The sequence below is a fragment of the Staurois parvus genome, unplaced genomic scaffold, assembly GCF_062004578.1.
Source record: "Staurois parvus isolate SC_StPar_1 unplaced genomic scaffold, SC_StPar_1.0 ptg000362l, whole genome shotgun sequence".
Classification (NCBI taxonomy): Eukaryota; Metazoa; Chordata; class Amphibia; order Anura; family Ranidae; genus Staurois; species Staurois parvus.
Genome location: NW_028318158.1, coordinates 2,607,699 through 2,626,258, shown reverse-complemented (window position 1 = coordinate 2,626,258; position 18,560 = coordinate 2,607,699). Strand labels below are relative to the sequence as shown.

Below are 18,560 nucleotides of genomic sequence, written 5' to 3'. Positions count from 1 at the left end.
AGCAGATGAGCATGAATAGGTTATGGCTTATCAACTTATTGTTCTTAGTCTAGGACACATTTGGTCCACAGGTTTAAGTAATACAGAATAGGATCATTTCATAAGTGTACAAAAATGAAAGTCAACCTTTACTCCAGTTTAACAGACAACCAACTACAAGCTATACTAAAGTTCTTAATAGAATGGATAAATAAAGAGCAGTAAGAGGAGTGAAATACTTTTCCTATGAAAAATGTTCTGATGTTCCTTCCGTGCTTGTAACATTTATGTAGGTAATGTGACTACTGCTGAAAGGGAGGACCTGCCTGACCAAACTAGAACTTACATGACAAATTGAGCTTTTAAACACGCAACAGAAAACATGTACCTGGAAAACATAGAAGCTGCCAAAATTGGCTCTGCATCTAAAAATACTAGTTGCCTGACTTTCATGCTGACCTAAAAGCTTGAGTACTTTCTGAGGCACAGACCTGGAAGAGTTGTTAAAGCTGAAGATAGCCTGGCAGTTAGTAACCTTGGGTCTTCAGCATTGGCTGCCCTTGTTACTACTTTAAGTGCAGGTTTATGTTAAGTAGGTCCCATGCTGTGAAAGCTGTGCCTAAAAAGTCAAGCACTCACCAGTATTGTCTGTAGTCTTCCTGCAGCTCATTTTTTCACAATTACTGACTTTCCTTGCACTTCAGGTCCTCAAATACAGCTTCCTCTCCAGCAAGAACAGTGAGCGGCACAGTAGTGACATCACCAAATCTCCTGAGATAAGCAATCAGAGGCAGCAGTACTTTAGTTCTCACACTGCAGATACAGCTATGAAGATAAGGGTACAGCAGTGCCTAGGAACAAGAAATGCGCTGCTGTTTTTCAGGAGGAATTGTAGAGTAAACCTTCCAGAAAAAATCTTGGGCCCATTTAACAGATCTAGATGTTCTCTATAAGGCCACATTCACAGGGGGATTCATTCCCCTTCCGTTGATCAGATCGAAGGGCATTCAGATGTAAGAGGACAGCTGGTCCATGTACTTCCAAGCCCCCATAGAGCAGATCGGACAGTTCTTCCGCTGAGCAAACAGATTAAAATGTATTTGACCCTGTATGAAAGGGGCCTAAGCAAATCTTTCACTTTTTTTTTAGTTCAGGTTTATTATAGCTTGAAGTGAATATTTGAGTATAGGTACACTGTAACCTCCCTGGCGGTATTCCCCAGTGTAGCTCGGGGTAAAGCTTCAGTATCAAAAGCGGTGACCCCGAGCTACACTCGGGCTTACCATGCGGCGCTGCTCTGGGATCTGTTCTTCTCTTACCTTGTCCTGTGCTCCCGCGATGTCCCTCCTGCAGTGTCCTCTGTAATGCCCTCCGGCGGATGCCGGCATCTGTCATCTGGGTTCCGTCCCCTGCGATGTCGGGACGTACGGGGACGGAACGGCGGGAAATTTGAAAATGACAAAAAGTGACATTCACTAAATACACTAAAATCACATAGTAAAACATTGCTGTATCAAACCATTTCACATACATTTTGTTCCTAGTACTTTGTCCTGTGTCCTGCCTGCATTTTTACTGTTCTTTCTGCCTGGAAACTGAGAAACGTCCATGGCGTCCAAAAAGCATCCCTTTAGGTCAAAAGCGGTTTTAGACCAGCTAGAGAACAGCGATAGTAAATCAGAACCACTTGCAGAATTGATTGATAATAATTCGTGGGGAAGTTCGTCATCAGACACTGAAAACGATTTTGCGACTTTGCTCAGTGATGTGCGAACTTGGTGCTCTATTTCAAATTTTAGTGTTTTTAGTTTGATTTTATTCTTGAATTAAATATAATATTATATTATTATTTTTTATGATTATTTATTAAATTATAATTTATGATTTTGTGTTTCAAATTTTAACATACCTGGGATGTTTACTAGACTCTTGTTCGGACAGATTTCAGTGAGTTATTCCTAAAAATTACAGGCCTACAATAAAAAAACAACATATTTCCATGAAAAAAAATGTACCGCTTTGAGCACAGAATTATGGACATAATTAGACCGCTAGAGAGGTTAATTTCCTTGGAATGTATCAGTTTCTCCATATTTCACATTTCTATAAGCCGATACTAATGCAACTAATTTAATACAAAGACTGGAACATGAAAGTTTGTCACACCTACACTAATTTTTTAATTTTTAAGTCCACAGCAGTCCACTGAACCATCTACTGCCTGCTTTGTCATCGTCTTATTTCCTGACTATAGTAAAAAAAACTTATCCAGCAAAACCTCTATACATTCCCTTAAAAGTTTAGTCCTTCTTTTAGAAATTGATTTATGATTCACCCATATTTAGGGTTTAACATGAAACATGGTTGCATTCCCCAGCCTGTTTAGAACGGTCTAATTGAAATGTCTTATTTACTGTTTTATATCTGTTTTCCACAGACCAAACCCAAAGGAAAGTGTGCAGAAGAGGCAGTGAAGAATGCTCCAGTCCAAGTACCACAGCCAGCAGCGGTTGCAGGTAGTCCTTTAGAACTGTACAACAAGGTCACAGCTCAGGGAGATCTTGTCCGGGACCTCAAGACCAAGAAAGCAGAGAAGACCGAGATCGATGCCACAGTAAAAGTTCTTTTAGCCTTGAAAGCCGAATACAAACAGACAACGGGACAAGACTATAAACCAGGAAATGCCCCTGTACCCACCATCACCCCCACCACCACCACCCCCAGCCCAACAGCTGCTAACAACAGTGATCCTAAAACATTGTATGATAAGGTGACTGAACAAGGGGACTTAGTCCGGAAACTGAAGACTGAAAAAGCACCGAAGGTAAAATTAGTATAGACCTATTTTGCCTTTGGAAAGTTGATGTAAGAATTAAGTGATCCTCCTGTCCATATGTGTTTTACTTACAGTACCACTAATTTGATTAGGTACATTAAGGAATGGAATTGTCTGTTTTGGATTTAAAGTGATCACATGAAAGTTACTAATGTTTGCTATCTCCTTAATAGTAGGATATTATTGTGGTCTCGTGTATAAGACTCTTTCTGTAATACTATATATAATACTAAAAGAAACTTGTTATACCTGATCAAAAAAACCTTATAATTCTCACAGAAATCTAGTACATTGATACCTTCCTCTGCTCATTGCCTCTACTGACTTTAATTACTTAGCATTGTTTCCAGTTTTCTCTCCCTGCTTTGCAGAAATCTTTCCGCTTTGTTGTGGAAATGAGAGGGGGGTGTATTAAGTAGTCCTAACATACCTCCTGTCCTAGGGAGACAACACTTTGTAAAATACAGCACTCTGAATGAGTGTTGTCACCCTATAGCACAAAGTGTATTACTGATAGAATTGCCAGATGAAAATACAAGGAATAAAAATCTGAAAAAAGATAACTAATGCAGTTATCTCATCTAAGGACTGCAGTATATTTAATTGTTTTTAAATTTAAAGTGCATATTTTCTACCTATCAAAGGGATGCATTATTTCCAGCTTTGTTGGTCCAAGGCAGCTTAGAAAATACCCATTTGGCCTATAGCCAAGACTTTTATCCCTAGTTATTAGAGTTGTCCCTTGGAGAACAATAAAAAAAAAATCTATAGATCTGATAATACCTTAAATGTGGTCTGAAAATTACTTTCTTTGTAGCAAAGGACGTATGAAAGAGTTCCCAGAATCCTGTTGGAAAAATATGGGTTTCTGGGAGTTCCTCGGGAAAGCCATGCAGTTATGAATGGTGGTAGCTTTAGATATCACCATGGTTCTATTTGTACATGGCTGCTAATCAGCAGTGGTTGGGGCCATGATGGAGATTTTCACCTTTCTCTATGAAAGCGGAAAACCCCATTGATCCTGAGCTCTGCTGTGAAGTACTGGTGTTATACAACAAACATTTGAGGAATCATTCTAGCAAATCCATGGGCTACATTCCTAAAAAATGACACTGCCCACCTAATTGTCTGCTTCCATGTGCTGGTGATGGGTACTCTTTGGACTTTGCTGCTTTTTAAATGCTGCATGCATCTTTTTCCTCCTAGCTCCTCGCCTTTCTCTTAGTGCGCACTATTTTCTCTTCTGTTTTACACTAGCCTCAGGTTGACGCAGCTGTGAAAACCCTCTTATTGCTGAAATCCGAGTATAAACAATTAACGGGGCAGGAGTATAAAGCAGCCAGCCCTCCCGTAGCTGTGGGCAGGAATCCTGCACCCTGTCTTTCTGCTCCTCAATCTCCTGATATCACGGTGATATACAACAAGGTAGCAGAACAAGGAGAGGTGGTCCGACAGCTGAAAAGCAAGAAGGCTCCTAAGGTAGAGTACATGGAGAACACAAGCCTGCCTCTGTGCTTGGCATAGCCAGCTGAATTCATGGACTCGTTATGACAGTTACAGAGAATTATGGAAAGCGTGTCCAGTTTTTTTTTTTTCATAGCTATGTTTGTCAATGATTGTTGTGCTGTATTCTCACCCAGATAGTTTTCAGTGCATGCACTTTGCATTTCTAAAGCTTTCCCTTTCCTATGCTGTTGTCTTTTCCTCCTCTTTTCTGTGATTAGGATGAGATTGATGCTGCAGTGAAATCCCTCCTAACCCTAAAAGCAGAATACAAGCTGCAAACTGGGCAGGAGTATAAGCCTGGGTGCCCTCCTCCCTTTTCTCAGACTCCTTGCAAAACCTCTCCTCCTGCACAGAGCTCTGGTCCAGCAGATGTTGCCTCCACAGACCATGCTAGTCTTTATAAGAGAGTTGTTGAGCAAGGAGAGGCTGTCCGCAAGCTGAAATCTGAAAAGGCTCCAAAGGTAAAGAGCTCTGAAGGCTGGTACTTGTTATAGGTCTGATTTCTTTTATGAATTTTTGCCTTATAGTATAACTAAAGACAAATCTTTTTTTTTTTTTTATTATTATTATTTTGGATGGAAAGGAGAGGGATTAGAATACCTGTCAGGTTTTTTTATTGCTGTCTGTGTTTACTGTTATCACCAAGAGTGAAAGAAAAAGAAGATCCCTAATTTTGGGCTGTCCCAGGAATAGAAATAGAGGGTAAAATCGCCCAGTGTGGATCTGGTGACAACCGGGGATTCTCGCTTTGGAGGGATTTCCTTTCAATTCCTATTTTGCCTATGGGACAGGAAGTGAAATCTCCACAGTGGGACTCAGATGGCAACAAAAGTATAAAATTGACAGGGGTTATAACCCTCCTATATGCTATTTAAAATGAAAAAAATATTTTGCTTTAAATTCCACTTTAAATATGCTAGGGTTGCAGAGATATCACTCCTGCTGCATGGGCTTGGCTTTGCTGTAGGGGTTTGGGCTGAAAACTAACCATTGAGAAATGATACCGCTGTCTGATGTACATAAATTATCCATTTATATACTGTATATCTAGGTGTTCCATTAGCTGTTCACTTATGGCAAATGCAGTGCAGGTGAACCTCTTCTGAGCTGTCCTGGGCATAAGGATATTAGAATTTTCAGTGTTGTAATCATCATTGGATATTATTGTTTCATTGCAGCTTAGTGTGTATATATACATATTTGTGTTGATATTTGCCTCTCTCTTTAAAGGACAAGGTAGACGAGGCTGTAAAAGCTCTACTTGCTTTGAAAGCAGAATACAAAGAAAAGATGGGTCAGGAGTACAAACCAGGGCAGCCACCTACAAACACAACAGTAGAGAACTCTGTCAGTGTGCAAGAAAATTCCTCCAGCTGTTCAGAACCTGATGACCTCTATAACAAGGTGTCCAAACAAGGTGATGAGGTCCGAAAACTGAAGTGTGAGAAAGCTCCGAAGGTGGGTTTTATGTGCATTAACATTGTGCTTTTTTTTTTTTCTCTAATATTTTGGCTTTTTTTTGTCAAAAAAGCAACTTTATTAACGAACAAGACATACAGTTGCATGTCACAGTACACAGCAGATGATACACAAATAACATCCAAAATACACCCTTTTAAGCATCTATTGAACAAGCTATAGACAATGGATATACTACACTGGAGGTACGGACATAATTGTACCAGCATTTCACATACAAGGAGTCATATAATTTATAGATAGCTGTGAAGTAAATAGTACTAGATGGGAGGGAGTCCTGTGACCTAGTCTCAGATTGCCTGACTCATTTTAGGTCACACAAGTGTCTGGCAGTTCAAGCCACCTGTCCTATATTCTATTATACTTCATAGGGCATCCCCTGTGTAGATGGACCATTTTTTTTATAAGGCAGTGTCGAGTTGACTTCCACCAATCAAGCTTTGCTTGAAGGGTGGGGGGTGCAACCTGCATTCAGTGTCGTGAAACAGGTTTCCAAGTACTGAATAGGGTTTCAGGCAAAAAAATATTTAAAAAACTTGTCTGCTTCCAAAAATGGAATATTGCCCAGCAAGCATGATGGTCTAATTGAAGAGGAGAACCCATACAGTCATGCAGAAAGTTAATAATTTGTTCCCGATAGGCCTGAATTGCCTGGCAGGTCCATATTAGATGGAAAAAAAAGTACCTGTAGCCCCTGAACATCGAGGGCACAGAGAGCTCTGCTCAGGTCGATATCTAGAGGTTCAGAGTGGGGTAAGGTAGGTTCGATGTACTATATAAAGCTGGGAGAATCTGTCAGATAGGCTTGGTGAAACCAGCTTAGTGGTGTCCAGTATCTCATCCCATTCTTCTGCCTCCATGGACCAGACATCCGGGTCCCAGCAAATCTTAGCTTTATCTACAATTCGGGCCATGGTGAGATTATGTAATGCAGTATATAATGATATCAATTAGTGGGTTCTGTGCCTGTAATGATACCTATCAGGGAGAATGGCTTAAGAGAAGGAGACTGATAAGGGAATTGAGCCCGTAGGGCATGCTAGAGCCGAAGATATCAAAACACCTTATGGTTTGGAAGATCAAATTCCTCTTTTAGGGTCTGAAATGTTTTGGGGCCTGCGGTCGTGAGTACCTGATAAAGGTATAGGACCCCTTTTAGAGGTCCATAAATCAGAGTTTGGGATGGAGATTAGCTTGGGTAACTGGGGGTTGTACCAGATGGGAACATGTGAGTGATAGGAGGGGGCATTCACTCGCCTGAGAGCCAGTGGTGTTGTAATAGAGGCTCTCGTACTGCAGGGGCTCCTGTCTACCAACCTCCCCTTAACACCGCTTGTAGGGGGGGGGGAGAATTATGTATGGCCCGGTTGCCTACAGACTAAGGCCTGGTAATAATCAGCTTCAGATTTGTCTATGTGATAGAAGTGGGACAGTTGTGCTGCCAGATAGTAGGAGTAAAAGTCAGAGAGGACTGCCCCACCCATAGTGAGGGGGGGGGGTTAAGTGTGAGCCACAGGAGTTTGTGCCTACCCGAACCCCAAATAAACGAACTAAGCTTCAATTGTTTTGAGTAGGGCAGTGCCAGAACATGTATAGAAATTTGGGTAATAGAATAATTTTAACAAGATTAATTCTCCCCATAACCCCAAGTGGAAGTCTTGCCCAGGATTGTCTTCGGGCGTTCAGGATGGTAAATAATGGTGCAGTGTTATGGATGGGACATTCCTGGAAATCTCTGGTAACAGGAACATATTTTTGCTGAAAAAAATGTGCCTTAATTCTTTTTTCTTTTTCACAGGAGCCTGCAAAGCATTCTGCATGCAGGTGCAATCCCAGGCTTCTGTAGCTCTGTGCCTGTACCACAGTACGGCTTTCAGTTACTGATCAGAAGAAGTGTCAATGGAGCACGAGTATGGTGATTACTGTGCTCATGTTCCAACAAGAAATACAAACCCGTTTGCCGTTGTGACAGATGGGACTTGTAGTTCATTCATTCATAGATCTCTGTAAGTGAATTACGTGGCTGCATGGACAGAGTGGAGGAAGTTTGCTTAGCAGCATATAACACCATAAATTCTGGTGTAACATGTAATATGTTGCAAAAGGTTGAGTTAACCTTTTAAAGAGAGAATGTCCACCCAGAACTGATATTTGTTGTCTCATCAGACATAATAAAGAATCTCTCTGATCACTGAATCATTTGACTACATTGTAAAGTGCAGCAGTAAGCGAGAGACTTTATTGCTTGTCTTAGTAAAGTTTTTGAGATGGAGTATTTCCTTAGAAGTAGCTTCCAGCATTCGTGTCCATCAAAAAATTTGTAAAACCATTGGCTGTTTTATCTCATCAGTATCCACGTATATCTGATCTATGTAGTTAGTGTCTCACATATGCTTTTGAGATATGTTAACTATAAAAATCATCCTCCCATGCTACATCAATATTGCTGATGTTATGTAACCTCTCTACTGTATGGATGCAGGGTGTAAAAAAAACATTTCCTCATCAAGAAACACTGTGAGCATGTTCTGAGTTCTCAAAGCAATGTAAGCTATTCAGATTGGGGGGGGGGGGGGGAGGGGGTGAGGTAGAGCTTACATTGCAACCACAGGATTCTTTATAAAAAGGTATACTGAATCTATGTCCTTCAGTGCTTATTGCTGCTGGAGTCCTTTGTATACACGGTTCTCTAACCCAGTGTATCTTAACTTTTTTTCAGTCCAGGCACCGTTTAAAAATCTGCACAATCTCTTTTACATAACAAGGCAACATCCACACATGTAGGACACCCAATATTAGAGGTGATTTATTTTTCCAAAGCAAATACAACTTTGTACACTGGTACTGACTAGTATTCCAGTGTTTCTCTTCTGCCCCAGATTCTCTCCCTCTTTCAGATAATGTGACCCCAGTGCACAATGAAAACCTAAGGCTTTGTATCACTAAAAGGCTGGCTGATCCATCCGCTGGCTTGTGTGCAATGTTTGGGCAAATTATAGGCATTCTGCCAAGGCACCTCTGAAGACACCTAGGCACCCTGGTTGAAAAAGGCTGCTCTAACCTTTTCAAGAATCATGATAATGGGTGACTACAGGTAAAAAGGCCACTAAAGCTCTGCTTGCTTAGACACCTATAGGCCTCCGGTCTGCTGACTTGAGAGTGATGAGGAGAAGCACAGTACAGTTCTGAGGCTGCCCATATGCGCTCTGCCCTCCTGTAAATAAGTTCCCAATATTAGACAGACAGCACTGTGCAGTGTAGCCCGGTTAGGTTTTGGTTGTGTATCCTCAAACTTTGAGGTTGATTGATGAGTGTTTTACTGTGTTGGTGTGCAGGAAACACTGGATGCCGCAGTAAAGCAGCTTCTGGACCTAAAGTCTCAGTATAAGGCCCTCACAGGTTTGGAGTACAAGCCGGTGTGTGCCGCAGACTCAAGGGACAAGAAGCCCAAAGAAGACAAGAAGCAGAAGGAGAAAGATAACAAGTCTGAAAAACAGAGCAAGCAGACCAAACAGGGTGAAGGGCAGAAGAAGGAGCCAGCTAAGGACTCTGGCAATGGTTCTTCAGGAGGAACTGGAGATGGGCAGGGCCCAAAGAAACAGACCAGGTATGCCTGCATATCTGACTAAGGATACAGACCTCTAAAGGCTGCCTTACCTTGACAAGGCTCCTAACCTGCAAAATGGCTGCTCACACTCCTGTCTATTTTTTGTTGTTGTTCAGGCTGGGACTGGAGGCCAAGAAAGAGGAAAACCTGGCAGACTGGTTTTCTCAGGTAAGTGCTGCTTGGCAAGGAATTTTCTTCCTCTTATATTGACTTTGTCTTGTCTCTCAGACTTTAGATTATCATGCTGAATGCAGTGCTTTGTGCTTTCATATAAAAAGGTAATTTAAATGACAACAGGTTCTTTAAAACACTTGTCCTTTTAGTTAATGCCTCCACTCCACTGAGGACAGCCCATATAGTTAAATACCTTTCTCCTCATTCCAGCGATCTTCATTGTGCGACCCTGCCCAGCACTGCACCGCCTCTGTTGAAAGAGGACCAATGGGTTCTCTTCTTCCTGCACATGTATGCCATGGCCCTGTTTGTTCCTAAGGAAGAGCCATTCTCTACTGGTCTGCTGGAGGCCTCCATGAGTACAGCTCTGTCATAGGAGTGTGAGGATGCTTTGCGCATGCGCAGGAAAAAGAACATCTGGTAGAGACATTGCGAGGGATGCTTTAAAATGTACCTGTCCCAAATGCATCAAACTAGAACTACTATGACCCTAAAAAAACGATACCAATAGTGCTTTTTAAAATCACTGTTAAAGGAGTGATCACCAGCTGGGGTTCGATGTGTTCTGTTTTTGGCATGATGTAATCTCCAATTGTTGATTTTCATGGGTTTCAAGCAGAATTTCACTGCATCTGAGCACCTTCAATCAAAAACGCTGTTTAATTCATTTTTAATATTCAAAGACAACATAGCCATCATCCATGTCTCCATTATTTATTTTGCTGCGAAATAATGTTGAAAAACTCCCCTTAGCTTTTCTGGATGAGGTCTTCTTGAGTAAGGGCAGAAGATTTACTGTAGCATTTACTTCCTGGAATTCATCTACCATTCGCTCAGGCATGCTGGCAGGAGGGTTTACTTAGCTAAGAAAACCCCCTTCTTCCCTTCTGTAGACTCCTGGGATGTATGACATAGTTTTGCCTTCGAAACAAGGAAGTAACTGAAGAAATGTTAAGGAAAAAAAGTTTAAAACAAGTAAATATGATATACTTTCCTATCCATTTACCAATGCTAGCAGCATAAGAATAAACATATTCAGTGTTGACTGAGAGGGCAAAATTCCGCTTTAACTGTATCTGAGCACCACAAGCTGAAAATGCTATTTAATCATTTTTAATATTCAAAGCAAGTTCCCCCATCCATCCATGTCTCCATGTTTTATTTTGTTGAGAAATCACTTTGAAGCATTTCTCGCCGCAACCATCTTGAGTAATGGCAGATGATTCATGTAGCATTTACTTCCTGGAATCCAGCTGCCATTAGCTCAGGCATGCAGACAGGAGGGCATGCTTAGCTGAGAAAGCTCCTCCTCCAGATGAAAGAAAAAAATGCTTATGAAGATTCATGGGATGTATGGCATCATTTTGGCCTAGTCCAGGAAACTGAAGAAATACAAATAATAAAGAACGTTTAAAACAAGTAAATGTAAGCTCCAAGGAGCAGGGCCCTCTTTTCCCTCTTGTATTGAATTGTATTGTTGCTGTATTGTCTACCGTTCTATTGTAAAGCGCTGAGCAAACTGTTGGCGCTATATAAATCCTGTATAATAATAATACATTTCCCTATCTATTTACTAATGCTAGTAGCAGCATAAGAAATAAAGGTTTAGGTAGTGTTGACTGAGAGAGTTAAGTTCCATTTTAGGCACCGGAATGCTATACGGCATATATTTCTGCTGGTTCTGCATTTACAAGTTTCCTGTCCCCACAGGTGATCACAAAATCAGAAATGATTGAATATTATGATGTCAGTGGGTGTTACGTATTGCGCCCATGGTCTTTTGCCATCTGGGACTCCATTAAAAATTTCTTTGATTCTGAAATAAAGAAGCTGGGAGTGGAAAACTGCTACTTCCCTATGTTTGTGTCTCAGGCTGCCTTGGAGAAAGAGAAAACCCATATTGCTGACTTTGCCCCAGAGGTAGGTAAAGGTGGAATTGATCTGTGTTGGCTGCAAGACGACTTCCTTTTCTGTAGATTTTGCTTGGTAGTAGACCCATTTTTAGGTGCAGCCCAAAAGAATGTGGGCTGTGTAGAAGAAAATCTGTACTAGAGGATATACAAAGGCTGCTATTGTTGATTTTCTTTCCTGTAAATGCTGTCTGGCTTTTGATCCAGTGGCTTAAGTACTTTTGAGTCCTCTGACCCAGGTCAAGAGTTCTGACTTCACTGGTTACAAGGCTGTGACTACAGTAAAGCCAAAGACTGCTAGATGACTAGCATTTTCAAAGGGTTGGCAATGGCAGCCCATAATTCTTTTAGTACAGTTACACTCTAAAGCAACCTTCTCACTATACAAAATGTATAAAGCCAAGCCATAACACTGTATATATTTAACTTGCCCCAAGGAACGCCATGCAGATTCTGAGAATTTTTCAGTTGAAGTCTGCTGGGAACTGGCTCAGGGAGTGTTAATCTCCTGGTCCCCTACAGCTCTAAGGGCTCGTTCACACTTAACTGTTTTACCAACACTTGCCAAACGCCCCTATAGCGTTTGGCAAGTGTTGGTCCGGCGTTTGCGGAGCGTTTTTTAACGCTCGGCAAACGCTCCGCAAACGGCGCATGCGCGGTTTAGCGGAGGTTGCTAGGCATTTGCCGAACAATAAAAACGCTCCGCAAACGCCTATAATGAAGTTTAAATGGTGTTACCGCCCCGCAACCGCGCCGCAAACGCTGGCCGGGCGTTTGCGGAGCGGCACCATAGACTAGAATAGGAGGCTTCAACGCCTCCTGACTTGACCAGAGGCGTCAATTTGGCCGCAACGCTAATGCTCCCGTTAGAACAGCACCATGTGCTGCAATGTGCAGAATTGTCAGAGGCGTTTGGGAAGCGGTAAAAACGCTTCCCAAACGCCTCTCTGCCGCCTGCACACAACGCTAGTGTGAACTTAGCCTTACTGGTTTCTCCCTCTGACCTCCACCCATTGCAGGATACAGTTGTGATGTGTTGGTCAGTAGTGAAAGCTACAGGGAACCCAGGAGTTCAACACTTCCTGAAGTGTCGATTTTCCAGCAGAATTATCCCAGGATCAGCGTGATTGAGCTTCATACATCATATGCTTCTATATACCGTATAGACTGTCCTTTGCTGTATCTTGTTAATTTCACTCCTGATCAGCAACCACTGTGATACGATCTGAAGCACACAGAGTGTGCATTGTTTCCAGTCAGTCAAACATGACCCATAGACTTGCACTGGAGGACAGGAGCAGTAAAGCACAACCACTGTGATACGATCTCAAGCACACAGAGTGTGCATTGTTTCTAATCAGTCAAACATGACCCATAGACTTGCACTGGAGGACAGGAGCAGTAAAGCACAACCACTGTGCTGTACTACTAAGCAGGAAGCAGCAGTGTAAGTAATACACAATTATGATTGCTACATGTAATTAAAACATTTTCATTAAAATAAAGATGAAAATTACACACAGATTTATTGGTTTACCTGTGCATAGAGGTGTCCACTATGAATAAAGCATGTACAGTATCCACCAAAGGAAACCTAAGAAACATAAACATTACCTTTTAAATTAGAACTTCAGGCACAACACAAGATCAAATTGAAAATATGTAAGCTGCACGCTTTCTTAGCTTCATTGTTTGTGATCAAAAAAAGTGCAGTAAGGCTTATACCTGTAGCAATAAAGTCTTTCTCAGACAATGTAATTCTGGGTGAATTCTCAGATGAAGCGAAGCATTTTGTACAATGCACTTCCATCCAGTTCAGGAAGCTGATAGAAATGTACCTTTAGTCAGGGAGACAATCGGTATATTGCAGCCTGCACAGTGCCGAAAATGCATAACCTGACGAATGATGTCAACTGATGGTTTTAATGCCTGGTTGGTATAACCTGATTGACAGATTAAGAAGACACGAATATAGCTCTGTATTTGTGAATTAATCATTAGATGTATTTTTTTAAATGCAAGCAGCACAAGTACCTGAATTTGACTTGGTATTGTTGTACAGCAGAGCTCAGACTGGGAAAGGGGAAAGCAGTGCAGTCAGTTGTGCTGAAGTGCTTGAATACTAATAAGCAGTGCTTCTCTTTTCCCTGTCCAGTCACAGGCTAGGGAAACTGAAGCAGAACAATTGGGTCTCTAGCCCTGCTAGACAGGACTGTACTGTACTGTGTAATTCTCAAGACTGGATGGACAGAAATACAAATGCTTTGACAGGCAGTGAAGCTCCCTTGTGTATACTTGATCTCTGTATTTGGCTATTAGCTTGGAGCTTAGCCTTAACCAACTTTTGATTGACAGGTAGCTGGTTATGTTTATTTATGTTTTTCTATTGCTAACTAGATTGCTTCGATTTTTTTTTTTTTTTTTTTTTTTTTTTTGCAGGTGGCTTGGGTTACCAGATCAGGAAAGACGGAACTGGCTGAGCCAATTGCTGTTCGACCCACAAGTGAAACTGGTAAGTTAATTGGACAGGGCTGAACACTTGGGTAGCAAGTGTGCTTAAAACAATGAAATAGAACTGACCATGGGCATACCATGGGCATATTTTAAACTGGATAATGCATTTTTAATAGTTGCAGCAAGTTAGTATTGTGTATACAGTTTTTCCAAGGGCTGAATGTTGTAACACCGGGCACCGGAATCTTCTGCAACTGAGCCTTTCCTCGGTGCTGTACTGAGGGTCACGATTTTGCTCCACTCCAGTGACATATCTTCTTGTTCAGATACTCTCATCTTATACTCCAACCAAACACCAGGATATCAGGCCCCATCACAGTATCTGATGTCACAGAGGGTGTGATATGGGAATGTAGAGGGCCTAGAGACCCTTCCCCTGACCTAACCTAACCCATCCTTCCCCTTTTATAGGTGCATACTTGCCTTGGTCAAACTGCTGCAGATCAGCTGTTTGTGTACATCCAGTGCCACATGTCTTCACTGTCCTGGTTACTGCCTGCATAAGGCATCACTATAAACTTCTGTGAAACCTTCTGCAATCATCTCCATCCCCAGGACACAACCTTATGAAGTCTATGGGGCACTAATGTGCAGGCATGGTCAGGACTGTGAAGACTTACACTGCTGGATCTAAACAAACAGCAGAACCAGAGCTATCAGTTCAAGGTAAATACACATCTTTAAATGGGGAAGGTGGTTAGGTTTGGTCAGGGAAAAGGGGGCAAGAATGGTAAATGCGCTTTTTTTTTAAACAAATCTTTTAGTACTTTTTAAAACAAAAATAGTGCAATTAAAGTGCAACAATGAGCACAAGAAAAAAATAGTCCAGCAGCGGAGCCTTCCCACACTACAAGGGTTAAATGTTCTTATGTCCAGGGTTGCAGGAGTAAGATGTAATGCTTACCTAACTCCTCACTCCTGCACGCTATTCAACTGGTTCTCCAAGCCTCTTCTTTAAGGTGCTTGGACCGGCAGTTGCACTCTGATGTCATCTCATCCAATGCATGACCAATAGTCTTGCATTGTATATGAAGACGGTGAGGGCCTGTCCACAACCTGGAGCATCGGAGAGAAGAGAATAGCCCCAACGGCCAGAGGGGTAATAAGTATTTCATCTTTTTTTCCCGTACTCATTTTGCCCCTTCACTGTAAGGATATTATCTGGAGTTGGGAGTTCAGCTGTAACGCAGCACATTCCATAAACCACTGTATATAAAATATACACACTTTTGTGTTTTCTTTTGCAGTTATGTATCCCGCATATGCAAAATGGGTTCAGTCTCACCGAGACCTCCCCATCAAACTTAACCAGTGGTGCAACGTTGTGGTAAGTGCAGATCTACATATCTTCAATTTAAATGTGATCATTTTTGTCAGATTATCCATACTTTAGTTTAGGTAGTTCTGTAATATCTGTGAGTCATGTACTAAACAAAACTGTTTTGTCTTGTACAGAGATGGGAGTTTAAGCACCCCCAGCCGTTCCTGCGCACCCGTGAGTTCCTGTGGCAGGAGGGACATACTGCCTTTGCTACATATGAGGAAGCAGCAGAGGAGGTATGTAACAGTCTGCAGAGTTTTTATTAATTGTTGACCTGGTAAGACGTCATATCTCCAATCACAGCAGGGGCCTGAGATCCACAGGGGACTGCATGGGGAAACCATAATCTATATGAAGAATAAGGCATTGTTTGAATTTTGCTGATTCCTGCTGAATTGGCCGAAATTCGGACCTTGGGTGTTCCTGTTGGCATTACCCAGGTCAATAAACTTTGATTGACAAATTGCTGAAGCTGGGCAGAAAGTTATATGCCAATCAGTGATTGCAGCCAGTCAGATGCAGTCACTGTTTTGGTATTCAGACAGCCATAGGTGCTGCAGCTATCTGAATACAATAGCTGGCAGGGGAGGTTGTTCCATCCACACTTTTTACTCTAGGCAGGGGAATCAAGTGATCTCTCATGGGGCTGAACAAGCAAAATCTAACCACAGTTACTTGTTAGTAATGTCCCTTTTAACACAAGCCAAATCCATTTTTCTTAGCAGGGGATATGTGTCCATTGATCCCCTGCTGAGCAGAGCAGGCAGATGACATGTCCTTGTATGGACACAGCCCACTCTGCTCTATGGGTAGTCTGATGTAAACGGACCGGCTGTCCGTTTACACCCAACCACTCTCCGATCCGACCCAGACAGACGGAGGGAACAGATCCCCTTCTGTTTGTTGTTTATCAGATTGGAATTACGCGGATGTAAACGGACACGAACCCATTTACATCTTCCGCTCCATGGAGGAGAATTAAGTGTCCAATTGGATCCTCCTGAAAAACTGACAGGCAGATATGATTGGATCACTCAGGTGAAAGGGACCTTATTTTAGAAACACTTTAAGCCAGGCCAAGTTGACTTTATAATAATTCTGCTTGCTACAATGGTATGGGCAGAGAGCTGTAGGAAGTCTGCTGAAGCCTGATATTACACCTGCAATGCACTTATTGCAGGTGCAGTCTCCTATAAAAAAAAAAAAAAAAAAAAAAAAAAAATATATATATATATATATATATATATATATATATATATAAAAATATGTATGTGCATTTATTATTATTTTTAATAAAGATGAAATTATCCTATAAAGTGGGAAAGAAACTAAAAGAAGGTAGTTGCTTTCCTCTAGCTATCCTCTGGATGGCACCCTCAACACACTGTACCGACCCTTACCTGTCCTTAGTTTTAAATCCAGCTGTCTTATGTCCTCATTTCACCCCAGAAGAACTCATTCCGTTAGGGTCATATAAGCAGAGATTTGCTTGAACTCTAGTAGACAAGGAGCTTCATTTTTATTCTCCCCCAAACTTTTGTTGTTTTTTTTTATTCCAAGCAAGTCTGAATACAAATATCTCCAGCTCCTTTTGCACTGGAAGTTTACAGAAAATGTTGCTACACGAGTGACTTGGTTTTACTAATAAACAACCAGTCTGATGCCCTATTTCTTTGCTTGCCTGTAACATAAGACTGTAGTGAAACAAGCCAAGCTGACATCCTGTACTGCTCCGATTTGTTGAAAACTCCATTAATAAATCCACTTAGTAATTTCTAACCTCACTGTTTGTTGTGCTAAGGGAGCAGGCTCGGTCTTTTGGCATCTTGTGCTGCTTTAATAAATGTTTGAGCTAGGATAGAGCTAGAAGCGGGTTATTTCAGTCACTGAGCCAGACTTCTCTTTGGTTCTTTGCATTGTAAGAAATATTATGATGTTAATAGCTGCCGTTTTGTTAGATGTATGATGAGCATTGCTTTTAGCCATGATTAGGGGGCTCATTAGAACCTCAAAAACATGTTAGCTCGCCCTTCCAACAGTTTATGATCAAATAAGCTTGTAATAGTCTCAACATATTGTCTAATGCTTCTTATTTTTCTGTATCTCATGAATTTTCCCCAATGTGCCCTCAAGAGGCATCATCATGACTGTGAGCTGCCAACCAGAGTCCTTGTACACTTCAATACTTTTTGTACCCTGATTGTGAGATTGATCTGGATTCAGGTTTATTAAACCTAGTCAGCTCAAGGCATTTTTACTAACAGTCTGCAGCAGGCTGTGTATTTAAGGGTTACCTACCACTTGGAGCAGTTGTCAGATCTGGCTTGTCCCACCTATCAGGCCAGGGTTTTGAAAGCTTTCCAAAAGTTAGAAGGAAAGCACTTGTTTTTTAAGTTATATTTATTGATTTTCATATGGAGACAAAAAAACAAACAATGGTCCATTATAACGGCAATAAAAAAATCAGGGCCTATATCGGGTACAATAAACCAAATCGCGTGAGAAGTCTGCAAAAAAGACAACCAACATTTAAATCTTAACATCCTTGATCTAAAGTGTCCCATATCTTGTCAAACACCTCTGGTTTGGGAAAATCTTAAAGCTAAAACTGGCTATGCAGTGATTGGAATTAGCCCGGTCAGCCATAATTGGGTGAATTTTGATCAGAGTACAGCAGTCCCCAGTTGACAGAAGTCTAATATTTGATAAACTTCTGTCAAAGGGACATCCTGTAAATTGTTTCTGGACCAGTGGCCACAGCTGCTGTTCAGTTTATCCTGACAATGGCAGGTGCAGCTGTCAAAATACAATGTCCAGGGTGGTGAGCCTACCTTCCAACTGGGTTGTGGAGCATAGCCCCATTCCACTGCTTTTGCAGGTTATGGGGTAGGGCTGTAAAAATGCTGCTCAATGAAGTCATGTTTAAGTACTTCACACTTATGCTAGTTGACTTTTTAATGAATACATAACTGCACTAATTAACATCTTTTATATGTGCCTAGAGTTCAGCTCTACTTTTTTCTTAATCTGGTTTCTATTGCAGGTCCTGCAGATTCTGGATCTCTACGCCCGTGTTTATGAGGACCTCTTGGCTATTCCTGTAGTGAAAGGAAGAAAGACAGAGAAGGAAAAGTTTGCAGGAGGCGATTATACAACTACTGTTGAGGCATATATATCAGCCAGTGGCAGAGCCATACAGGTGAGTACAAACAGGTGGTTGGTCCAAACTGCACC

General features: G+C 41.6%; 1 protein-coding gene across 7 annotated transcripts in view; it reads left to right on the top strand.

Moving 5' to 3' along the window:
• The window catches only part of EPRS1 (glutamyl-prolyl-tRNA synthetase 1), a 118,671-nt gene that overhangs the window by 75,127 nt on the left and 24,984 nt on the right, over positions 1-18,560 (top strand). For 2 of the 7 annotated variants that reach the window (XM_089685020.1, XM_089685019.1), the window contains 11 exons: positions 2,417-2,803; positions 4,073-4,294; positions 4,540-4,782; positions 5,552-5,779; positions 9,136-9,407; positions 9,524-9,575; positions 11,292-11,501; positions 13,931-14,003; positions 15,253-15,332; positions 15,461-15,562; positions 18,370-18,525. In XM_089685020.1, coding sequence (XP_089541146.1) covers positions 2,417-2,803; positions 4,073-4,294; positions 4,540-4,782; positions 5,552-5,779; positions 9,136-9,407; positions 9,524-9,575; positions 11,292-11,501; positions 13,931-14,003; positions 15,253-15,332; positions 15,461-15,562; positions 18,370-18,525 — 2,025 coding nt within the window. The remainder of the gene's footprint in view (positions 1-2,416; positions 2,804-4,072; positions 4,295-4,539; positions 4,783-5,551; positions 5,780-9,135; positions 9,408-9,523; positions 9,576-11,291; positions 11,502-13,930; positions 14,004-15,252; positions 15,333-15,460; positions 15,563-18,369; positions 18,526-18,560) is intronic. The other 5 variants (XM_089685022.1, XM_089685021.1, XM_089685025.1 and 2 more) reach the window with 3 other exon arrangements.